This window comes from Vipera ursinii (genome assembly GCF_947247035.1).
Source record: "Vipera ursinii genome assembly, chromosome: 10".
NCBI classification, from domain to species: Eukaryota; Metazoa; Chordata; class Lepidosauria; order Squamata; family Viperidae; genus Vipera; species Vipera ursinii.
In genome coordinates, this window is record NC_139520.1 from 6001307 (window position 1) to 6027217 (window position 25911).

Here is a 25911-nt window from a genome sequence, read left to right on the forward strand (position 1 = left end):
TGCATGATGGAAAATGTACTTGGAAGTGATGCCAATCAAAGCAACTTCCCCCTAGTTCAGGGGTAGGCCACCTTGGCTCTTTTATGACTCGTGGACTTCAACTCCCAGAATTCCTGAGCCAGCATGGTTCAGCTTGGAAACCTCTCCCTTTCCCCTCAGCATGGCTGGCTCAGGAATTCTGGGAGTTGAAGTCCACAAGTCATAAAGCAGCCTAGGCCAGGGGTAGGCAACCTTGGCTCTTTTATGACTTGTGGACTTCAACTCCCAGAATTCCTCAGCCAGCATGGCTCAGCTTGGAAGCCTCTCCCTTTCCCCTCAGCATGGCTGGCTCAGGAATTCTGGGAGTTGAAGTCCACAAGTCATAAAAAGGGCCAGGTTTGAAGACCCCTGTTCCAGTCCGACCCCCTGCTCAAGCAGGCGACCCTACTAACACTCTACCTGTATCAACAAATCAGGCCTCATTTTATTAAAAAAAAAACATTGACCATTCGTGATAAGTTCGTACTCATGCAACTGAAGCATAGATTTTGATCAGTTCTTTGCAGTAGTGCCACTGAATGCTTTAGCAAAGTTTCTGGGAAGGTGGCGCTGCTAAATACCTGTTCTTCAGGCAAAAGTTCTCACTGAGTCTTGCCTGGGAAAGTTTCCTGTTCAAAGCTTTGGAGAAGAGACTGGAATCAGAATAACAGTTCCTACATTTGGACCATCATTTCTCTGGTGGCTTTCCACAGCCATGTGGAAGTCTGGCTTTGGAAGACAGCATTTGAGAGTTGTTACGTCTAGACCGGCGTTATTTATTTACCAGTAGGGTAGATAACGTGGCGGGCTTGCCACTGGTTTCAATTATGTGGCAGCTGGAATGAAGCACCAATGTAGAAATTTTAGGAATGAACAAGAATAAAATCAGTTCCCTCTGAGCACGCTTCCCCAACCAGATGTCTTTTGACAATGATGGAGTGTCCACAATGGTCCGGATGGTGTGGAAGATAATATATGATGTTATGATGTGTCAGAATAGAACTGGAAGGGACCTTGGAGGTCTTCTAGTCCAAGCCCCTGCCCAGGCAGGAGATCCTACGGTACCATTCCAGACAGACGGCTGTGCAGTCTCTTCTTTTAAAACCCCAGTGATTAATTGTTCTCACTGTCAGGAAATTTCTCCCAAGTTGGATCTTTCTTTGATAAGCTTCCACCCCTTACTGCTTCTCCTGCCTTTCTGGTGCTTTGGAGAAGAGTCAACCCCCTCTTCTTTGTGAAAACCTCTCAAACATCAGAAGACAGCTATTAGGTCACCCTTATTCCTCTTTGTTAGTCTAGAGTCCGGGGTAGGCAACCTTGGCTCTTTTATGACTCGTGGACTTCAACTCCCAGAATTCCTGAGCCAGCCCTGCTGAGGGGAAAGGGAGAGGTTTCCAAGCTGAGCCATGCTGGCTCAGGAATTCTGGGAGTTGAAGTCCACGAGCCATGAAGGGGCCATAGTTCCCCCATGCTGGCTCAGGAATTCTGGGAGTTGAAGTCCACGAGCCATAAAGGGGCCATAGTTCCCCCATGCTGGCTCAGGAATTCTGGGAGTTGAAGTCCACCAGTCATAAAAGAGCCAAGGTTGCCTACCCCTGGTCTAGACATACCTAATGGCCTCAGTTGTTCATCAGGCAAATTAGTTTCCTGACCCCTAACTAGACATACCCAATTCCAGCAACCGTTCTTTACATGCTTTTAGCCTCCAGTCCCCTGATCTTCTGTTTTGCTCTTCTCTGCACTCTTTTCTAGAGTCTCAACATCTTCTTTGTATCGTGGTGACCAGAACCGGATGCAGTAGTGCAAATGTGCCCTGACCAGTGCAGTATAAAGTGGCACTGTCACTTCGTGTGATCCTGATGCTAGCCCTTGGTTGAGGCACTACCACATCCCTGGGTCTCCCCTTCTGCAGGTCCGTCTCTTACCCCAGGCAAATCAGCCTCCATGTCATTCAAAGTCCACTCACTCGAAAGGATCATGGGATTGAAGGCCTAACGTAAAGAAAGAAAAGAGATACTCAGCTCGCTTTGGGGTAAAATTCACAGCAACGAACCTTCACTGGCGCTTTGATTTTGACCCTCTCTCCACTCCAAAGGGGACACAGCAAGCTGCTTGCAAAGCACAAAGGCATGATGTTTCAGGATGCCTTTTGACTAAACGCGCCTGTTCCGAGTTCGAAGGAGCTCTCGCAAGTTTGCCATCAACAATCACATCAGAAGGCAGGAATCCCACTCCTTTAAATGCAGGTCGTCCTCAACTTACAGCAGTTCATTTAGTGCCAATTCATAGTTACAACGGCACTGGAAAAAAGCGACCTATGACTTGTTTTTCACAGTTACGACCTTTGCAGCATCCCCACGATCATGTGATCAAAATCCAGACATTTGTCAACTGGATCAAAATTCAGACGTTTGTCAACTGGATCACATTTATGACGGTCGCAGTGTCCTGGGGTCACGTGATTCCCCTTTGCTTGTGACAAGCAAAGGCAATGGGGAAGGCAGATTCCCTTAACAACCGTGTTACTAACTTAAGAACTGCAGTGATTCACTTAACAACTGTGGCAGGAAAGGTCATAAAATGGGGCAAAACTCACTTAACTTATGGCCACAATTGAGCCAAAAATTTCTGTTGATAAGTGAAAGAACAGAAATTTTGGGCTCGATTGTGGTCGTACCTCAAAGACTACCTGTAATCATACAGGCAGAACCTCCATATTTTATTTTTAACCCCTCTTGTGGATGTCTCTAACCCAATGTTTTTCAAGCTTGGCAACTTCAAGACGAGTAGGACTTCAACTGCCAGAATTCCCCCAGCCAGCTTAGGGTATTCACCTCCAAAGATCTGGTGGTTTCCACATTGTACTGCTGGTTTCTTAGAAAGATCTGGAAGCCTTCCAGATTCAGATCAGCCCCGTCCCAGAGATCAGGAATGACTGTTCTGGAGAAACACACAAAAAAAAGAGACAGTTGTCCAGATAAATTTCAGGTGACCTTAAAGCGAACTTTCCACAAAAATCGCGAAATCGCCACGTATCTCAGTATTCTCGCCTGAAATTTCCCCAGTTCTCAGATGTGAAAGCTAGAACTTGCAAGGATTCAGTATTCTAGTAGGAAATAGGACCACTGCTCTAGTCTCAGTTCCATAACTCCCAACCAGCACGACCAAGGAACACAATGGTTTGAGGTTTATCAGAGCTGGAGCCTAACAGATCCCTAATCGAGCAATCTTCAAGCCGGCACTTCAGCAATGCTGGGTGCGCACACCTGTGCCTCACCTGTCCAAAAATGATCGTCTCTCCTGGGGCTGCAAACACATTGGCTGCAGATCATCACACCTTGTCCTCCCATCTAGGACCGACTGGACCACAGTAATTGGCAGCACAGGGGGCTCAGGACAGGGGTTGTAGCCAACCAAGGGAACAGCAGGACTTGTGAAAGTGGCTTTCCCGTCCGGACCAGAGGCTTCTTCCTTGATTAGCAAAAGACTGGTTTCCCTGGAAAGAGAAATAGGTCCTCTCCATGTTCTGCCTTTCTCTGCTCAACTGGCTCCAGACTCTTTCCCTTCCTAGTAAAGGTAAAGGTAAAGGTTCCCCCGCGCATACATGCTAGTTGTTTCCAACTCTAGCAGCCGGTGCTCATCTCCGTTTCAAAGCCGAAGAGCCAGCGCTTGTCCGAGGAAATCTCCGTGGTCATGTGGCCGGCATGACTAGACGCCAAAGGCGCACGGAACGCTGTTACCTTCCCACCGTAGTGGTCCCTATTTTTCTACTTGCATTTTTACATGCTTTCGAACTGCTAGGTTGGCAGAAGCTGGGACGAGTAACAGGCGCTCACTCTGTTACGCGGCACTCGGGATTCGACCCGCCAAACTGCCGACCTTCTGATTGACAAGCTCAGCGTCCTAACCCACTGAGCCACTGCGTCCCTTCCCCTTCCTAAGCACAGCCCAAATGTGTCCCAATAACTGTTTTCATATGAAAACATCTGCAAGGATCCCACAGAAGAACGTCTTGTTGATGGCTTCCTACCTGTAGAGCAGGGGACCCCGAACTTGGCAAGGGTAAGAGTTGTGGATATCAACTCCTAGAATTCCTCAGCCAACCTGGTTAGGAGTTGAAGTCCACTAGTCTTAGGAGTTGCCAAGTAACCTACTTTCCTATATATGGGCCATCAGTTCTCTGGTGGGTTTCCACACGAATGTGGAAACCTGGCTTTGAAAGACAGCATTTGAGAGTTGTTACGTCTAGACCTGTGTTATTTATTTACCTGTTCTTCAGGCAAAAGTTCTCACTGAGTCTTGCCTGGGAAAGTTTCCTGTTCAAAGCTTTGGAGAAGAGACTGGAATCAGAATAACAGTTCCTACATTTGGACCATCATTTCTCTGGTGGCTTTCCACAGGCATGTGGAAGTCTGGCTTTGGAAGACAGCATTTGAGAGTTGTTACGTCTAGACCGGCGTTATTTATTTACCAGTAGGGTAGATAACGTGGCGGGCTTGCCACTGGTTTCAATTATGTGGCCGCTGGAATGAAGCACCAATGTAGAAATTTTAGGAATGAACAAGAATAAAATCAGTTCCCTCTGAGCACGCTTCCCCAGCCAGATGTCTTTTGACAATGATGGAGTGTCCACAATGGTCGGGACGGTGTGGACGATAATATATAATGTTATGATGTGTCAGAATAGAACTGGAAGGGATCTTGGAGGTCTTCTAGTCCAAGCCCCTGCTCAGGCAGAAGACCCTGTGCAATCTCTTCTTAAAAACCTCCAGTGATAGAGCACCCACAACCTCTGAAGGCAAGCCGTTCCACTGGTTAATTGTTCTCACCGTTAGGAAGTTTCTCCTTATTTCTAGGTTGCTTCTCTCCTTGTTTAGTTTCCATCCGTTGCTTCTCATCCTACTTTCAGGTGCTGTGGAGAATAGGCTGACCCCTCTTCTTTGGGGCAGCCCCTCTGGAGCTGGAGTTCTTTTCTCTAGACTAGCCAAACCCAGTTCCTGCCACCGTTCTTGTTATGTTTTAGTCTCCAGGCCTTTAATCATGCTACTGGCACTTCTCTGCACTTTTTCCAAAGTCTCAACATCTTTTTTATAATGTGGTGACCAAAACTGGATGTAGTATTCCAGGTGTGGCCTTACTAAGGCTTTATAAAGCGGTACTAAGACTTCGTGTGATTTTGATTCCATGCCTCTGTTTATACAACCAAGGATTGTATTAGCTTTTTTGGCCACACTGCTGGCTCACATTTAAAGGATTGTCCACTAGCATTCCAAAGTACGTGTCACTTTGATGTCCAGCTGAACTAAAGCACTCCAGTTCCCCTGACTATTGGGCATGTTGGGTGGAGATTTATGGGAACTGGAATCCAAATACTATGGGGAAGAGCTATGGCAGACATGTCAAACACAAGGCCCGGGGGCCGGATCTGGCCCGCAAAGTGGTTTCACGCGGCCCGCAAAGCCACCCTGGAAACAGTGAGGGAACGGCCCCCACTGCCTTGGCCCTGGCCCAGAGACCCTCCTTCTGCCAGAGACCCTCAGATCTGTCCCACTCCTGCCCAGGCCCCCATAGGCACCCTTGATGCGAACCATGTAGAGCTGGCCACGCCCACCCAGTAGACCATACGCACTCTAGCCACGCCCACGCAGTAGGCCACACCCACCCTGGCCACACCCACCCGCCCCCCTGAGGGCAACCGCAATGCTGATGCGGCCCTCAATGAAATTGAGTTTGACACCCCTGAGCTATGGAGAACAACAAATGATTTAGTATCAGCGCTAGCCTTGTTCCATACTGGATGAATAGCTGGAAAAACTAATGGAGCTAGCAGAGATGGCTAAACTGACAGCTTTAATCAAAGAGAAGAACACAACCAACTTTGTTTCCACTTGGAAACCACTTCTGGATTTTGTGCTTAAGGTGGAAACAAATGAAACTTTGACTTTGGGTTGTGCTGGTAAGCTTGTTGTTACAGACATGACTAATACATAGGTAAAGGTAAAGGTTCCCCCGCACACACGTGCTAGTCGTCTCTGACTCTAGGGGCCGGTGCTCATCTCCGTTTCAAAGCCGAAGAGCCAGCGCTTGTCCGAGGATGTCTCCGTGGTCATGTGGCCGGCATGACTAGACGCCAAAGGCGCACGGAACGCTGTTACCTTCCCACCGTAGTGGTCCCTATTTTTCTACTTGCATTTTTACGTGCTTTCGAACTGCTAGGTTGGCAGAAGCTGGGACAAGTAACAGGCGCTCACTCTGTTACGCGGCACTCGGGATTCGACCCGCCAAACTGCCGACCTTCTGATCGACAAGCTCAGCGTCCTAACCCACTGTGCCACCGCGTCCCTCTTGACTAATACATACTAGCATGTAAAAGTAAAAAGTTGAGGCTGCAATGTTTCTATCTTATTTTCCTGTGATAAAAAGAATTAGAAGCCAAGCGATTTTCTTTCTTTTTCCCCCTTCACAGTTCTTTCTTTTCCCCTTTTTCCTCTCCCATTTTCCTACTATTTTCATGTCATTATTTACCTCTCGCTGTCTGGAGGCAGCTGCAAAGCCACCGGACTCGGCTGGGTGGCTTCAGAAACATCAGAAATGATGGCCTCTTTCAGAACAGGGCTGTTTAAACACGAGGCATGTTCTGCAGATGGCTAGAAACAGCGAAGAGAAGAAAATATATATAAATATATATCTTTTGTTATTCTGATGAAGCTCCGGAAGAATATAAGTAATCCTGGACTTACGAAGCCCGCCCATTACAATCACAGGTCATGACAATCATAAAATGGGTCACTCACGTGACCGACTTGATCTTACAATCTCGTTTGCCATGGCCGTTGAGCAAATCCAGAGTTTGTTAAGCAAAAGCCACAGTCGTTAATGGTTTGCTTTGGCCACAGTTTGGCCGAAAACCAGAAGTTCCAGTTCTCAGAAAAACTGTGGTAAAACATGGTTACCTGACCGCAGCACACCGCAAGCGGATGTAAATGGAGCCGTGTTGTTGAGCGCCTGAATTTCTGTCACACGACTACAGGGTGGGCCCGACCGTCAGAATGTCCAATCCGGGTTGTAAGTAGTCCCAAAGTAGGCATGTTGTAACTTCAACGGTCATTAAGTGACCGTTTATAGGTTGAGGACTACTTATACGTCCAAGGCTCAGGCCAAGCAAGTTAAAGATTTAGCATATTTTAGATTACGTTTGTTTGTATTTTTATACCCTGTATTCAGCTCTGGGAAGTCGGGGAGGGGGGAGGGTAGGGTAGGGAGGGGTTGGGGAGAGGGGAGGGGGAGGAGGGGGGGCTTCTTTTTGTATTTAAAAATGTATTGTAAAACTTTTCAATAAAAAAAAAAGATTTAGCAGCTTTATCAGATTGATTTTACGGTGCAATTCCAGAAAAGACATCACTTTCAGAGCCCCATTAATCTCTTTCAAACCTCTGACTCTTATGCATCGAATATATTTTACAGAGGTCTAATTCTTATGTTCCTTTTGTTGCCCTAGAACAGGGGTCGGCAACCTCAGCTCTTTTATGACTTGTGGACTTCAACTCCCAGAATTCCTGAGCCAGCTATGCTGGCTCAGGAATTCTGGGAGTTGAAGTCCATGAGTCATAAAAGAGCCGAGGTTGCCTACCCCTGTCCTAGAAATAAATCATACAGTCTGGCAGCAAAGTATTAAAAAGTTCAGGGCTGCGATCTTGCAATGGAAATAGGTAACACAAGCCAGACAGCTGCCCTTCCTTCAGAGTGTGAATGACATGGTGTGAAAGGAGACAACGGTGTGGGTGGGAGTGTGGTTTCCTTCTCAGCAGTTCCTTGATGATGGGGTTGCTTACAGCTTTATAGACAAACAATCAAACCGTAAATAACAGCCTCATCAAGGAACTACCAAGACAGAAACAATACCCCCGCCAACTCTAAGTAACCAGAGAGCAAACCCCACTCCCTTCTAGCACTGATGTTGTTACCTAGCTGGGTCATGAAATGTCTGCAAGAAAACAACACAGCTCAGGGAGCACCAAGGACCCCACAGTCGTCCTCCTCTTCTTTCTCCTCCTCCCTTTTATCCTTCTCTTTCTTCTCCTCCCTTTTTTTTAGCACTGATGATGTTACCTAGCTGGGTCATGAAACGTCTGCAAGAAAACAACTAAGCTCAGGGTGTATCAAGGACCCCACAGTTGTCCTCCTCCTCCTCCTCCTCCTCCTCCTTTCTAGCACTGATATTACCTGCTTTGGGTAAGGAAACATCTGCAAGAAAACCACCAAGTTCAGAGAGCCCCAAGGATCCCACAGTCCTCCTCCTTTGTAGCACTGATAATGTTACCCAGCTGGGTCATGAAACGTCTGGAAGAAAACCACCAAGCTCGGAGAGCCCCAGGGACTGAGCTACGCATATTCTCTCCTATTCACACTGAAAGCATTTTCCCCCACTTTCCTTTTACTTTCTGCAAAACTAGGTGTCAACGCTGCTAACATCGAATGTTCTTGCTGGACAAGAGATGAAGAAGCAGCCATTTCATATGTTAAACTTGTGTATTGCTTTAAGAGATTGAGTTTAAGGTTGGGAGGAGGGTGGAGGAAGAGTGTACCTCAAGGCCATATGAAATTAAAGAAGAACTTGGCGGGTTGTCTAAGGGAAGGGAAACTGATTCTTTAAATTAATTGGAGAATATGATTAATGACAAAATTAGAAAGGTGGAGAATTGTGTTTTAATATATTGTGCAAGGGGGCGGAGATTTCAGATTCCAGCTTCCTTCGAGCAAGCCTTTGCCGGTGGATTAGGCTAATAAAGGACTTTTAAGGTAAACAATGTCTCAGAGTCACTTGAAAAGCCCATAGGTCGGAAACTTGACACTAAGAAGGCCTCCTTCTGAAAGGCTTCTGAAGCCCTCCTTCTTTCTGTGGGCTGAGACACGCTTCACACACCGGACATCCTGTCTGTGGCTCTCCTTGCCTCTCCCAAGGTCATCTGCACAGACCCTTACAACCCCACAAACAAGTTTGCTTCAGACCAAGAAGCAGCCCCTCAAATCACCAGCTGCCGATGTCAACGCTGCTAACATCGAATGTTCTTGCTTGACGAGAGATGAAGAAGTAGCCATCTCATATGTTAAACTTGTGTATTGCTTTAAAACATTGAATTTAAGGTTGGGAGGGGGGACGAGGAGGATTGTACCTTCAAGGCCATCTGAAACTAAAGATAAGACCTTGGCGGGTTTAACGGAAGGGAAACATTCTTTAAATTAATTGGAGAATATGATTAATGACAAAATTAGAAAGGTGGAGATTTGTGTTTGAATATATTGTGCAAGGGGGCAGAGATTTCAGATTCCAGCTTCCTTCGAGCAAGCCTTTGCCGGTGGATTAGGCTGAATAAAGGACTTTTAAGGTAAACAAGGCCTCAGAGTCACTTGAAAAGCCCACACGTCGTAAATTTGACAGCTGAGCTAAGCTGGTCAACAAAGAGAGCTGAAGGCCATTCCTGGTCAGTTGTCTGCCAAAGCAAGAGCTGGTTAGAGACAAAAGACTGGAGGGACTGCAATCCCAAACTTACAGACTGAATGTAGCAAGGCTCATGAAAGGGATCCAAAGGCATCGGTCTTCGGAATTTGGCCACCTGTGGGGCAGAGCTCCCGTCATCCAGCATGAGAGGCCTGTAGGCAGATAGGAAGCAAAGCAGTTTAACCCCCACATCCTGATCTGTGGCTCCCACAGCCTTACCACGGATTGTTTCCTTTATTTATTGTGCCTTCGAGTTAGCCTTGACACCTGGTGATCCTCTGGATTTGGCAAGATTTGCCCTTGCTCACCCATCTGGCTCTGTGCCTAAGTTGGGACTAGAACTCATGCTTGCCTGGTTTTTTTTAGCCCGGTGCCTTAACCTAAACACCAAACTGGCTTGCTAGCTACGTTTGTAACACCGTAAATGTATGGACTTGTTATCTGCTTACTCGGTAAATGGAAAACTTCATCCTACTTGTAACTTAGGAGCAAGGTTACAGACTGCGTACGGACGTAAACTAGGTACGGAAAATTATACAATGAAACACTGTCAACTTTTACTGAACCTGTTTTATTAAACTCGTAGAAGAAGCCCTTTTATAGATAATGTTATTAGTTCACCGTAATTTTCCTATTGTTTTTGTGGGTTCCTCCCCCCACTTTGTTCTGTTTGAATGCAGGTTAAGACTTCAGCTCGCGAGCAGAATTTTCATGACTACGCAAGGTGATTGTTAAATGAATCACACCTGAGTTTACAACGTTTTTTGTCGTGGTTGTTAAGTGGATCCCTAAAGTTACTGAGTGTTTCATGCAGTTGTTAAGCAAATCTGGATTCTCCCGTTGACTCGGCTTGTCAGAGGCCAGCCGGGCAGGTTACAAATGGGGACTGCGAGACCTCGCGACACTGCAACCGTCCTAAACACATAAACACATTGCCAGAGGCCTGAATTTTGATCGTGTGAGTTTTGATCTTGGGCTCAGGTGGGGATGCTGCAATGCTCAGAAGTGTGAGGACCGGTTGTGGGCCACTTCTTTCAGCGTTGTATCTTAAAACGGTCACTAAGCAAACGGTTATAAGTTGAAGGTTCCCTGTAAAGGCAATTCTTATCTGCCCATCTGGACTGCAACCATCTCTGCCTTCCCAATTTGTCACCCTGCAGCTGTCTTGACAGTGCTGCAGGATTCGACATACAGTGGGGAATGCTGGTGTGTGTGGATCCAATTCACCGAAGTTTGGAAAGAATTCTCCACCTCAGTGTTTCTCACGCTTAGCAGCTTTAAGATATGTGAACCAATTCCCAAAATTCCCTAAGTATAGTTGCTGGCTAGGGAATTCTGGCAGCTGAGGTCCTCACCTTAAAGCATGGTGGCTGGGGAATTATGGGAACTGAAGTCCACACCTTAAAACCTGCTGGCTGTGGAATTATGGGAATTGAGGTCTGCACCTTAAAACCTGCTGGCTGTGGAATTATGGGAGTTGAGGTCTGCACCTTAAAACCTGCTGGCTGGTGAATTCTGGGAATTGAAGGCCACACCTTAAACCTGCTGGCTGGGCAATTCTGGGAGTTGACGTCCACGCTTTAAAACTTGCTGGCTGGGGAATTCCGAGGGTGGAAGGCAACCCACCTTAAAGTTGCCAAGTGTGGAAAAACACTGCTTCCACTTACAAGAAGACTGAGTGCTCCAGGATGGATAAACTGCTCCCACTGACCCCCCTAGTATTCTCAAGCCCCCTTTGCCTGCTTCCAGAGCACTCCCCATGAATGAGATGGACCAAAATGACATCATTTTGGTGTCATCGTTTCAATCCAACCCAGGTATCTCTCCCTTACCCCCCCCCCCCAGAGCTATGAGTAACTCATCCCGTGGGGTGGGGTTCATGAAGCAGCTTGCCTCCACCCCAACCCTTCGGCCATTGGTCTCCTCTGCCTCGGCCCAGCGAGCTTCCAAACAAAGGCCTCAGCAGCTGACTGGGTGGCTGTCCAAGGGCCCCGAATCAGCCAGGTCAGCAGCTCTGATTCATCAATTCCACCCCTGTTCAGATCCTGGTCACCAGAGTGCCCAGGTCCCATGACTAGCTCTGCCCTTTGAAACAGCTCCACACTTTGCAAGAGAAGAGTGGCCCCACCACCACCACCCCAACAAGAGTTCCTTGGCCACGTAGGTGTCACATGAGGCTACTTACCGTTTTCTCTTTATCCCAGGACTGCTGGGACGGGACTGGAGCTGGCCAAACAGAAATTGAATCAGCTGTTGGGGAAAACATCAGTCAGCACCCAGCAAGGCAGCCTCTCTCTGAAGACCTGGGGTTCCCGATCTGCCTGCAGGGACAGCCTCCTGAATTCGGCACCTATGCCTGCACCTGCTTTGCCCAAACTGTATTTCCCAGTTATTTCATAGACTTTTATAGAATCCCAGGGCTGGAAGGGACCTTGAAGGTCTTCTAATCCGACTCCCTGACCAAGGCTGGAGACCTTACACCAGGGGTAGGCCACCATGGCTCTTTTATGACTCGTGGACTTCAACTCCCAGAATTCCGGAGCCAGCTATGCTGGGCGTTGAAGTCCACGGCTGGCTCAGGAATTCTGGGAGTTGAAGTCCACGAGTCATAAAAGAGCCAAGGTGGCCTACCCCTGTCCTAGCCCAAAGATAGTAAATGAAGCTTTGCGTGATCCTACTATATTTCATCCAAAGTAGTAATACGCTCTACATGACCTTCTCTTCTAAAACCATTAGGACAGGGGTCTTCAAACTGAGCCTTTTTATGACTTGTGGACTTCAACTCCCAGAATTCCTCAGCCAGGCACGCTGGCCGAGGATTTCTGGGAGTTGAAGTCCACGAGTCATAAAAGAGCCAAGGTGGCCTACCCCTGCCTTGACCATCCTGGTCAAGAGGTTGTCCAGTCTCTTCTTGCAAACTTCCAGAGATGGTATCTATGGAGATTCTCAATCCTCCAAGGGGTGATTGTCCCAAAGGTGATCAATTTTTCCAAAAGGCAACTGGACTTTCTTGGGGTTTTTTTCCCCCCCTTTGAAAACATTTTGCTTCACATCCAAAAAGCTTCTTCAGTTCTAAGTGGAGGAACTGAAGATGATTCTTGGAAAAGAAGCAAAACATTTTCAAAGGGAAAAAACCAAGACAGTCCAGTTGTCTTTTTGGGGGGGAAAAGCACCTTTGGGTGCTTCAGCAATGGTGCACCCACACCTTAATATACAGGTAGTTGACAACACAAACACCTGGAAATCCCAAACAGCATGAATTGAAAAGGCGGGTTTATCCCACAGACAAGGTTGTCAGTATGGGTAAGAGGGGCTGAGATGGTTCCCTTTAGGCTAAATTCTACAAGTGAACATTAAGACTTCCGAGGAGTCAACATTTGCATCAAGGCTGACACCCATTTATTTATAATATTTGTAGAGTTGCCTGTTTTAAAACCAGAACCACAGGCAGTTCACAACCACAATATAAAAACCATTGCGCAAAAAAGAAGCAGAAAACAAAAACAGAAGCAGAAGCAGAAAAATCTGGCTCCATCATCACTCTTGTGATGCAGCACACAAAACTGTACCAACTGCATCTTTACCCTATCTCAATGTTTTTTTTGGGGGGCAACCTCACTTTTTATAACTTCTGGAAGGTTAAAAGCGGAATTTCTCACCTTCGGCAGCTTTAAGATGTATGGACTTCAAAACTCCTAGAATTCCCTAGCCAACTAAGAATTCTGGGAGTTGAAGTCCATACATATTAAGTTGCCAAGGTTGTGAAACACTAATTAAAAGATAAGGGCCCGCCAGATCTCAAGGGGAAGGGTGTCCCACAAAGCACGAGTCTTTATCCTAGGCTTACTAGATGCTCAAAGCAAGCAATTGCAGTGTGCAAACCCCAGAGTTCAGCATGATACAAAAGTCTAAACAAGGATGGCAGAGTTGGGGGGGCAGAGTTAAGCATGTTATCAGTTTAGAATCATGATGTTGCCACAAATGGTGCAAGTCTTAAATTCCATTGCTCCTTATCTCACACTAATTTAGTACTGAACTTTAGTAGACTAGATTCTTATGTATAGGCTTCAGTAATAAATCTTTGAACTGCAACTTAACATATGGTCCTGATCCTTCATGCCTGACCTTAATCTAAATTAATATATATACATTAATCTATCTGTACACAAGAATCTAGCCAACTAACAGTCAGTTCTAAATTGGCACCAGGTAAGTAATGGAATTCAAAAGGGGCTGACCTGAATCACTTGTGGGAACGCAATGATTCTAAGCTAATGATACACTTAACTCCACCAGCTCTGCCTGCTCCTCTCCTACATCTACTCAAAGAAAGCTCAGTTAAGAAAACCCACGGGTTGAGAATATATCTCACTGGTGCTCCATAAGTCTCAATCCCCTCATTACCTTATTGATCACCTTCTGATGCTGCAAATGGTTTTGCCGGAGACACAGAACTTCTTTCCATAAAACCTCGTTCTGCCTGAAAGACAAGAGTTATCGCACTAACACACAACTGAGTGTGGGCTCCTCAAGACCATCTACTTCCAAGGAATGGAATGGGAATGGGAATGGGAATAGAACTCCTCAGCTACAAATTCTCAATGCTGGCTGAGGAATTCTGGGAGTTGAAGTCCACAAGTCTTAAAGTTGCCAAGTTTGAAGGCCGCTGGCTTAGACGGTAGCTCTCCCTGAGACCAAGTGCCAAAAGTCACAGTCTCCATTCTCAGCCCAGGAATGAACTTCTATTTAGGTCACTTCTGATGGCCTTGGAGATGCTGCCCATGGGGGGAAGCTGGGTGCAGTCCCCAAGCTGATGTTTGCATGCCATGAAGCCCTGAGGCAAATGCCAAGTGGTTTGTTTGAAGGCCTTACTGTTTCACATCCTGAACTTGACACTCCATCATCTCCTGCTGGTTCCGGAGGACTTGAATCTCATACAAAAGCCTGCTGAGATCTTCTTGGCGCATCTTGGTTTCTTCACTTTTCACCACAGACACCTGAACGAAGAAAGAGGAGGAAGAGAAGAGCAACAGACAGAGTTTCAAAAAAAACCAGGGATGGATCACCATATCTACAGCTAAGCTTGGTGTCCTCCAAACTCTAGATCTTGCGTCTCCAAGCTTGGCAACTTTAAGACTTGTGGACTTCAACTTCCAGAATTCCTTAGCCAATCATGGGGAATTCTGGGAGTTGAAGTCCACAAGTATTAAACTAGCCAGGTTTGGAGCCCCCCTGGTTTAGATGATAGGAGAACGCTGCCCAATACCCCTGAAAGGTGCCAGCTCACAGCCACAACGCTGTTTTTCTGGAATATGCCCCACTTTTGGGTCCGATAGAGCAGTGTGTGCCATGGCTGCTGGAATGCAGAGTGGGAGAGGCAAGTAGTGTCTCCCCTTACAAATGACTTCCTTCAGCTCAAGAGTTAAGAACCTAAATGGGTTTGATCTCTTTGGAGGATGTAGAACAGAGGCCCCTAACCTTTTGGGCACCAGGGACCAGTTCCGTGGAGCTTTCTCTGCAGACTGGGTGTGTGTGGTTTCGTGTGGTGCCTGCATCCCCTGGATGGGGCTTTGCTTGTTTGCGTGGCCCAGTGGCAGTCCATGGACCAGGGTTGGGGAGCCCTGATATAGAATACATAAGGGTTAGGGAGTCTACCTTAAAATGCTTCCAGCCCTCCAATAAAACAAATGAAAAGTTTGGCCCTGCCCACTCTGGAGATACAAAGGGGTTTGCTGGTGTGCTGCCAATGCAATTTTACTTCCCCGCAATAAATGGAAGCGGGGGCTGGCCACCCTGGCCAACAGCAGGTTTTTTTTTGTATGCGTGTGAAAATGAAAATTGCTCTCATGGCCACTGTTTTGTCCAAACACAATATTGTTGTTGTTAGTTGCGAAGTCATGTCCGACCCATCGTGACCCCATGGACAACATTCCTCCAGGCCTTCCTGTCCTCTACCATCTTCTGGAGTCCATTTAAACTCACGCCTCCTGCTTCAGTGACTCCATCCAGCCACCTCATTCTCTGTCATCCCCTTCTTCTCTTGCCCTCCACCTTTCCCAGCATTAGGCTCTTCTCCAGTGAGTCCTTCCTTCTCATTAGGTGGCCAAAGTGTTTGAGTTTTAGCTTCAGGATCTGGCCTTCTAAAGAGCAGTCAGGGTTGATCTCCTCTAGGACTGACCGGTTTGATCGCCTTGCAGTCCAAGGGACTCGCAGGAGTCTTCTCCAGCACCAGAGTTCAAAGGCCTCGATTCTTCGGCGCTCAGCCTTTCTTATGGTCCAACTTTCACTGCCATACATTGCAACTGGGAAGACCACAGCCTTGACTATACGCACTTTATACGCACACAATATACCCCCCAAAATTCCAAACAAGGGAACAATTCCCAGCTCAGGGAAATGGAGATTCTAGCAAAGCACCCAGGTTGCAATGGGAAAAATGGAATTTCAGAACACATTCCTGGATGAACCTTGCTGAATGCATCTCCTACCTTCCTTTTGATCAGCTCCAGAAGATGCTCGTGGCCTTGCAGGAAATAAAGATGCTGGAATTCCGTATCGTCACGTTCAGGTTTCACGAGTCCACCTTGTTCGATATTTACCACTTTCCTAAACCCATCTACATGCAACAGACGGTAGAAATCTAGTAAAAAGGACTGGAGGTCACACAATACTTAATAGCAATGCAGCTTATATAGCGGCCAGTTTTCTGGTCCAGCTTGTGGTTGTTAAGTTTAAGATTATCCGTGCAAGAGCTAAGCTACTTTCCTGCTGCCACGTATGTTAAGAGAGCAACAATTACCATATAGGAAATTATTTACTTTCCTGTTGTAGAGTCCAATAACAGAGCAAGATTGGGCATCCATTTGTCTGGGATGTCTGTGGAGGTTCTCAGTCACGCAGGTCACGGTTGTCCCACAGGTGTTTCTTCAAAAGGCAACTGGACTTGGGTTTTTTTCTCTTGAAGACGTTTTGCTTGTCATCCAAGAAGCTTCTTCAGTTCTGACTCAACGGTAGAGGATGGAAGGATTTCTATTCCTCGCAATCATCTGGTTGTTAGTACTCCCTTTAAGAGTTGTTGAGGTCACTTGGAGGTTTATCTGTGCCTTCAGGGTCATCTGAATACTACAAATGGGTGTGGAGCCTTCTTGGAACTGCTGAAAGGACCGTGTTGTAAACACAAAATTGGTGGCATCATATCGGATTCTCCACCATCCAGTCGGAGCTGAAGAAGCTTCTTGGGTGAGAAGCGAAACGTCTTCAAGCAAAAACAAAGTCCAGTCGCCTTTTGAAAAAGTACCTTTGGGATGATATGTCTGGGATGGTATAAGGACTCCTGCCTTGCCAGGGGGTTGGACTACAAGACCTCCAAGGTCCCTTCCAGTCCGAGGATTCTGATTCCAAGATGTCAATTTTCATTGCAGCGTATTCTAAAAACCACAACAGGGTAAATGCCCACAATCCCCTGTTTCCATGGGACAGGAAAATCAGACATTTATCAAGATCCAAGAGTAGTACAGGTCGTCCTCATCTTATGGCCACAGCTGAGTCCAAAATCTATGTTTCTAAGTGAGACATTTTAGAGTTTTGCCACATTTTATGACCTTCCTTGCCACTGTTGTTAAATGAATCATTACAGATGTAACATTACAGATTAGTAACACGGTTGTTAAGAGAATCTGGCTTCCCCATTGACTTTGGTTGTCCGAAGCTCGCCAAAGGGGATCACGTGACCCCGGGACTCTGCAGCCGTCATAAACCTGAATCGGTTGCCAAGTATCCAAATTCTGATCACGGGGCCACGGGGAGGCTGCAGTGGTCGTGTGAAAAATGGCCGTGAGTCCCTTTTTTCAGTGCAGTTGTCACTTTGAAAGGTCACTAAACAGACTGTTGTAAGTCAAGGACCACCTGTAATCAGCCTGCTTACAGTAAACAAGCATCTCCCAAACCCAGATCGACCTGAAGGAATTTGGTAGACTTCTTCGATTCATATATTACTATTATTATTTGTTAAATTTATTTGCCAGCTATCTCGCCAGGCGGGGGCTACTGTAGACAGCTTGCAATAAGAAAAAGGAAGACAAATGAAAGGGAGTGTAAACAGAACGGAGGTAAAACAATCGAACAATAAAATAAACGCTGACAAAGGAACACCATGAGAATAAATGCATTAATACGAACATATGAAGAACGGTTGCAGGAATTGGGTATGGCCAGTCTAGAGAATGGGGAAAAAATGGAGGTAGTGACAGATTTTATTTTCCTGGGCTCCAAGATCACCGCAGACGGGGACTGCAGCCAAGAAATTAAAAGATGCTTGCTCCTGGGGAGGAAACCCATGGCAAATCTAGACAGCACACTAAAAAGCTGAGACATCACCCTGCCAACAAAAGTGCGTATAGTCAAGGCTATGGTCTTCCCAGTTGCAATGTATGGCAGTGAAAGTTGGACCATAAGAAAGGCTGAGCGCCAAAGAATTTAAGCCTTTGAACTACAGTGCTAGAGAAGACTCCTGCGAGTCTCATGGACTGCAAGGCGATCAAACCGGTCAGTTCTAGAGGAGATCAACCCTGACTGCTCTTTAGAAGGCCAGATCCTGAAGTTGAAACTCAAATACTTTGGCCACCAAATGAGAAGGAAGGACTCACTGGAGAAGAGCCTAATAATGGGAAAGGTTGAGGGCAAGAGAAGAAAGGGACGACAGAGAATGAGGTGGCTGGATGGAGTCACTGAAGCAGGAGGCGTGAGTTTAAATGGACTCCAGAAGATGGTAGAGGACAGGAAGGCCTGGAGGAATGTAGCTCATGGGGTCGCGATGGGTCGGACACGATTTCGCAACTAACAACAACAACAAAGTCTAGAGAAAAGCAGAATTAGGGATGACAGGATAGCAGTGTTCCATTATTTGTGGGGCTGCCACAAAGAAGAGGGGGTCACATTATTTTCCAAAGCACCAGAAGGCAAGACAAGAAATAATGGCTGGAAAATAATCAAGGAGAGAAGCAACCTGGAATTAAGGAGAAACTTCCTAACAGCGAGGACAAGTGACCAGTGGAACATCTTGCCCCCAGAAATCGTGGGCACTCCATCGCTGGACGTTTTTCAAGAAGTGACTGGACAGTCACTTGTCTGAGATGGTGTAGGTTCTCCTGCTTGAGCAGGGGGCTGGACTAGAAGACCTCCAAGGTCCCTTCCCACTCTATTCTGACCAGTATAACCAAAAAGATGGATGTGTGGAATGTGTTGTGATTCAGTGTCAGCCTGTGATACCAGCAGCTGACTCTGATGATTCTGAAGAGGAGGAGGAGGGGTTTGGAGAGCCATTGGTATCAGAAGCCACGCCTTGGGACTGCTGATAAAAGGGGAAGGTGTGGGAGGTGCTGGTTGCTGAAGGCAACCGTTTGAAGATCTTCTGCTAGAGTCCTGGTCTGTTATTCCTGTTTAACTCTTGTTTGAACTTTTGGTTTAACTCTTGTTTGAACTTTTGATTTCTTTGTAAATAAATTTGGTTGGGTTTTTTCCAGCCTGTTGACTATAAAAAGGGGTTGTCCCTGACATTCAAACAGGGCTGGTCGTAGGCTGGAACAGAACAGAGAGCAGAGGCCAAGTGGGGAAGGTGGAATTATTTTTTTCTTCTCAGCATGACAGACATCAGTTGGCACCACCAAGATCCAAGGTCTTTTTTCCCCAACTTCTCAATCCACATCTTCTGCCTCTGGGGTGCCCTTATATACACGTAGTCTCTTACTAGCAGTACTAGCCAAATCTACTTCTACCAAATTTCCAAGAGCTGTCAACGTGACCTCATGATTGCTTTTTACACTTAGGACCACGGCAGCGTCCCCAGGGTCACGTGATCACAATTTGGACGCTTGCAGCAGAGTAAAAATTTGTATGCTTGGCAACTGACTTGTATTTATGATGGTCGGAGTGTCCCAGGATCTCATGTGATCCCCTGTTTTCAACCTCCTGACAAGCGAAGTCAAGGGGGAATCCAGATTCACTTAACAGATGTGTGCCTAACTTAGTAACTGTGGTGATTCACTTAACAGCGGTGGCGAGGAAGGTCGTAAAATGAGGCAACATTAACTTAACAACCGTCTTGCTGAGCAATGGAAAATTTGGGTTTGACTGTGGTTATAAAGACTGTGACAATAATAATAGCCCTATAGATTATCCTTACAAAATATGCTGTATTTTTCTATTCAGTATAGTTTGTTTTATTCTTATTTACTTGTTAAATTTGTGTGCCACCCATTTCACTATTGAGCGACTCTGGGTGGCTTCAAGCGCCAGTTTATTCTTTCAAATTAACCAAAATACCAGGTAAAATGGGGGATTCTGGGAGTTGAAGTCCACCCCCTCTTAAAGTTGTTAAGTTTGAAAAATATTGATTTGAATTATACAAGACACAGAGTCCTCAAGTTACAAACATTCATTTAGTGGTTATGTGAATTTATATTGGCATTACTACCAGTCCTCACACTTATGACCATCACGGCGTCCCCTGTGAGTCGATTCAGGCACAATCATTCCAGTGGAATTCTGGCAAGCAAAGTCATTGGGGGGGGGGGACAGATTTGTTTAACAACCAAGTGGTTTGTTTTAACAGCTGCAGTGATTTGCTTAACAACCATGGGGAAAATGTCATAACATTGGGCATGGCTGCATCTACTTTAGTCTTCTTTCCTGCATCAGCAAACTGCAGACTTCAGCTCAGGGCAAAACAGAATACCAGCAGAACACCAGCAGGCCTGCAGTGGTCATGTATACAGATAGCCCTTGACTGACAAGCATTCATTTAGTGGTTAGGGATGAGGGGATGAGGTGTACTACAGCAGCATTCAGAGGACCCCAACATTCCCGACTGAGTTTCCAGTGTTACTTACACATATTCAGCTGGCGGACAAAACTGGCCATGTTGTTGTGCTTGAAATATTTGGGCAGGACTTCCTTTGCAAACTGACTCTGATCGAAAACATGGAAGCTGGTGCCATTCTGAAATTAAAAATAAAAATAAAGCAAGACAGAATTAGACCCTCCTTCAAAGCCCTCGGTCTCCCTTGATGGGCAAATGTCATTGTCCGGAAACAATATGGAAATGATTAGCCGTTGTCGGGGCACCGATTTTACTTCCCAGGCTACCCTACAATCCTGGGAGAAAAAACAAACAAACCAACTTTAACCTTGCTTAACTTTTACAGCAGTGAGTCAAGGTTGATCAGATGGTAGCCTTGGCAATAAAGATCTCCGTAAGGCTGGGCTTTTTCTTCCACATCAAATAATAACAGCTTAAATATTAATGCAAGTGATGAATACCATAGGAATTATGCTCGTACAAATCGTCTTTATTTGCCTAGGGGAAAAAATTATTCCAGGAATTTTTCTGATTCAACGTTTTCTGGAAAACCCATGTTTTTCCAGTGCCCGCATACTGGATGACAGTTCAGCAACTCTAAATGCTGATAAATTCAGTCAGGCTGACAAAGGTCTCCCAGGCATGGGAGTTATCAGAATGCCCTGATGGATCAGCCCAAGGGCTGAGTCAGTCCATCATTGTGTGTCAGAGAGTAGCTAGCACATTTGTGAAGCTCACAAGCAGAGCCAGGAGGCCACGGCAACTGTGGCTCCCGGCCAATGATCTGCTTTTGTAGGAGATGACAGCCATCGTATTTAGCACCCATTGATAAACCCTGTCCCTTCCACAATTCATCTTCTAGACGTTAGGATGATGGAGAAGACTATTACACACAGTTGAGGGAAAGAGAAACTGGGATCATGAAGGTGGAGGAACAGGATCAAGGGTGAACAGCTAGAGATGATTACTGGAAGAAGGACAAGGTAGTAGAACATCTGTCTAGGTAGATTCCCAATCAACTCAACTTGAGGGCATCAGATTTAAGTAGCAAGTCATTTCAAATATCTCTGTATATCAGGACCGGGAGGAAAATGTGGTTATGTTCCTGTTTCACTGGAAGTGTTATCAAGACACAATAACAGAATAAAACAGAGTTGTAAGGGAGCTTGTAGGTCTTGTAGACCAACCCCCTGCTCAATAGACCTTATACCATTTCAGACAAATGATTGTCCAATCTCTTCTTAAAAACCTCCAATGATGCAGCATCCACAACTCTTTTGTTCCAATCTCCAGCCCCCTTATTGGGGAGTACCAGTTGCAGGTCCTCAGTTCAATTTTTGAACAGTATAGAACTTTACCCCCCCCACACACACACACACCTGAGTGATTGTAAAGAAGCATCTCCTCTCCCAGGTGAGATATTGGCAAAAAAGGGAAATTGAGCTCAGGAATCCTGTAGGTAATAACTGGGGATCCAGGTGAGCTTTTTCCTCTTGGATAGGTGGTCCCAAAGGTGCTTCAAATAGAAATGAAACTTCTTGGTTGACAAGCGAAATGTTTTTAAAAAAAGAATCAAGTCCAATTGCCATAGACACTTGGACACTTGAGTTTCCTTTCCTCCACTTGAGTGGACACCAGGAGCTTGCTCCAAGCCCTGCCCGAGTGGAAGAGCATGATCTCAGTTGAGAAGGCGTCATCTTCACCCCACCAGAGCAAAGCAGTAGGGTGGGGTGCTACCCAACCTAGATGGATCTTGAGTCAACCAACTTATTGCATCCTGGACTTTCCCAGACAGGTGAGCAATCAGCATGGACAATCTCTTGCCGAATTTGTGTGTACAGGTAATCCTCAACTTAAGACCACAATTGTAAATAGAATTCCCATTGGTAAGCAAAGTCATTGTTAAATGAGTCATGCCTGATTTTAGGACCTTTTTGCCACGGTTGTTAAACGAATCACCGCAGTTGGGAAGCGAATTATGCAGTGTCAAGCAAATTCTGGCTTTTGCCATGGAGATGGCTTGTCAGAACCTGGTTGGGGAAGGTTGCAGATCGCGTGACCCTGGGACACTCCCAAGCACCCGAATTTTGACTACGTGATTGCGGGGATGTGAGTGCAAGGATCATAAAAGTCACAAATCCCGTTTTTTCAGTGTCGTTCGAACTTCAAATGGTCGCTAAAGAACACTTATAAGTTGAGGACTACAGACATGACTTCCAGTTCCCAGAAATTTTAAACTTAATCATGCTGGCTGGGGAATTTGGGGCATTAAAATCCATACATAAGGAAGACAGCCAGCTAAAGAAGGCTGTCTAACAATGTCAGCTACGTGGTCCCTGGAATTCCTCGGCTGAGTAAGCAGAGACCTTGTCTCTGAAATGCAGCGGGCCAGGTACGCCGATCTGATATGCCAGATTTTTCCCTGCTGGCCAGCAGTTTTCCATTCCGTTTTCTTCATGCTTCACACTTATCTACGTACTTAATTTTCCCATTTTAATTTTGTGCTTGTACACTGCTGCTAGCTGTACTGGATGAGTAGAAATCTCAAATGTCTGCAAACATACGAAGAGCAGTATATTTGGATTTACATAACATACAAGGTATCTGGTCTGGCAGCTGAACAGTACATAACACTGTTTTTTTTTAAAAAAAAAGGTACCTTACACACTCAAATCATTGAGAGATGTTGTCCATGGGCTTATGGCATACCCTTCCCACCTGGCATTTTTGTTAAGGCTGCTAAAATCCATTATTTCACTGTGTTTTTAACCAGGACTGAATGTCTTGGATTACAACTGGAACGCTTCAATTATATTGCATCTCTTTTTATTTGTATTCGGCATTTTCACTCTCCTGGATGTCATATAGAGTCTACAAACTGGGGCAAGTTATAGAAACTGTGAAACAAATACAGAACAATTGATAGGCAGCTGCTGGATATCTATTCTCTATTACACTATTCTTACCTCCGGGTTTAGAGGCACATGTCTGACCAAAGCATTGGGATGTCCTTCTGAAGAGGAGGGGCCCAGGGCAGAGGACTCAAATTAGGAAGGAAATTTCAACGAAACGCAAGGAGAAAAATCTATCAACTGAGCAGCATAAGCCATTTTAAAACAGAAGTTACATAGTTCGCTACAACGAATGAATTTATTTTGCAATGACACGACAACGGACTGGATAAATTAGGGGATGAGTTTCTAACTTTATAGCTGAGTTGCCTGGACAGAAAAAGTAGCCTAACCACACCTACCAATAATTGTCCCATCAGAGTCTCTCCTAATTTTCTCTCTCTCTCATTCATCATCTGTCCATCTATCATCATCTGTATTTGTTTGTATCTATCAATCATCTAGCTATCATCTAGCCATCTATCATTGATCATTATCTAAGCTGTCATATATCAACATTATCTGTCATCAATCTATTACCTAACATCATGTATATCTATTATCCATCCTCTCTGTATAATTTCTCTCTCTCTCTCTCCCTATTGCTATCTATCTATACATATTCATCTGCAGTATATCTACTTCTCCATCTGTATCTATATTTAGCTAGTTTCAAAGCCCTGTGGGATTAACAGAATGACAGAGTTGAAAAGAATCTGGGAGGTCTTCTAACCCGACCCCGTGCTGAAGCAGGAGACCCTGTACCAATCCAGACAAATAGCAGTCCAGTGTCTTTTTGAAAGCCTCCAGTGATGGAGCAGCCACAACTTCTGGAGGCAAGCCGTTCCACTAATTAATTGTTCTAACTATTAGGAAGTATCCCCTTAGTTCCAGCTTCTCTCCTTGATTAGTTTGCATCCATTGTTGTCTTGCCTTCTGGTTGCCCCCCCTCTTCTTTGTGGCAGCCCCTCAAATAGTGGAACACTGCTATCATGTCACCCCTAGTCCTTCTTCTCTCTCTCTCTCTCTCTCTCTCTCTCCCTCTCTCTCTCTCTCTCTCTCTCTCTCTCTCTCTCTCTCTCTCTCAAACATGGCATGCAGGGAAGCACAATCCTTTGTAATATTGCTTTCATGCACCACAATCATTTCCTGAGACAGAGATCAATGGGAGGAGGAAATAAGAGGAACAGAAACTTCACCTATTTGCCTTCCAGTAAATGAGGCTTTTTGTGATCTGGCGAGTCCATCATTGAGAACTCAAGACCTTCTTTCAGAATTACTATGCTTATCACCCTTTTCATTATTGCCACGGCTGATATAACCATCACGGTTATTATCATCATCTATGATCCACTTAGAATCAAATGTGTTGGTGGGGGGGGGGGGAAACTGCAAAATAATTTAGACATCAGCGCCAGCCCCAAAAGTTTGCCAACCTCTGGTATAAACTAAGGACCAGGAATTCAACAGGAGAGTGGACTGAAATTGTTCTGAGTAAAGCAAAATACCTACAATCATTCAGACAGACATCACAAGCGGAGATGCATAGGTAGTCCTACAAAACTTAATGTTGAATTCCTGCCAACTGCTTTAAACTGGAATGGATTACCCAATTTCAGAATAAGAAAGTTGGAAGGGACCTTGGAGGTCTTCTAGTCCAATCTCCTGCTCAAGGAGACTCTATACCATTTCAGCCAAACAGTTGTCCAATCTTTTCTTTAAAACCCCTAGTGTTGAGCACCCACAACGTCTGAAGGCAAGTCGTTCAACTGATTGTTCTAACTGTCAGGAAATTTCTCCTTAGTTCTAGCTTGCCTCATTCCTTCATTAGCTCCCATCCGTTGCTTCTTGTCCTGTCTTCAGATGCTTTGGGGAACAAGTCAACCCCCTCTATTTTGTGGCAGCCCCTTAGATATTGGAAGACTGCTATCACGTCCCCTTCTTTTCATTAAACTAGACAGACCCAATTCCCACAGCCGTTCTTCGTATGTTTTAGCCTCCAGTCCCCCGATCATCTTTGCTGCTCTTCTCTGCACTCTTTCCAGAGTCTCAACATCTTTTTTACATCGTGGTGACCAAAACTGGACGCCGTGTTCCAAGCACTTTGGTGTGCATTTGGTCACCCCTTTAAATCCCAAGACATGAGTGCGACTCACCGTATTCCAGCAGATAAGATGGTTCGTCTCAGGATCTTCAACCAGAGTCCACAACTTAGTAAGAAAGGCCGGCACATTGCTGGTGTAACCGTCCATAGCAAGGGCTGTGGTTGAGTCCTGCATGGTGTCGCAACTCACAAAACTACTCTCACACCATCGGGGTTTTTTTTTTTTTTGCAACAATGCCCCCCCCCTTCTTCTCTTTTGCATAGATCAGAGGGGAAACGAGCCACTTAGTGTCCTAGACAGAGCTGATAAAACACCCCTTTCCCCCACAGGACCCCTATCAGCAGAGGCATTGGCTCTCCTCCCAACACATCACAATATGCAGACATGGCTAATGGGGTGGGCTGAGCGGGGGGGGGGAACAATACTCTGAGCGAAAGCTCCCTGCATTCAACCGCACAATGCCATGAAAAAAGATGCAGCATCATGCAAAGAGAATACACGGGCTTGCACAAACACAGGAGGTCAGCAAATCACGGGGGGGGG

At 45.8% G+C, this 25911-nt stretch overlaps 1 protein-coding gene across 1 annotated transcript; it reads right to left on the reverse strand.

Annotated features, from left to right (window-relative positions):
* Positions 1-1880: 1880 nt before the first annotated feature.
* On the reverse strand, positions 1881-25542 carry HSF4 (heat shock transcription factor 4; the record flags this gene model as incomplete). The annotated part of the gene is made up of 12 exons (XM_083370227.1): positions 1881-2009; positions 2853-2958; positions 3296-3489; positions 4490-4541; positions 6544-6665; positions 9570-9669; positions 11703-11767; positions 13922-13997; positions 14390-14514; positions 16006-16133; positions 20404-20512; positions 25420-25542. 12 exons carry the CDS (start codon positions 25540-25542, stop codon positions 1881-1883), a joined length of 1329 nt encoding a protein of 442 aa, XP_083226353.1.
* Between the last annotated feature and the right edge of the window lie 369 nt (positions 25543-25911).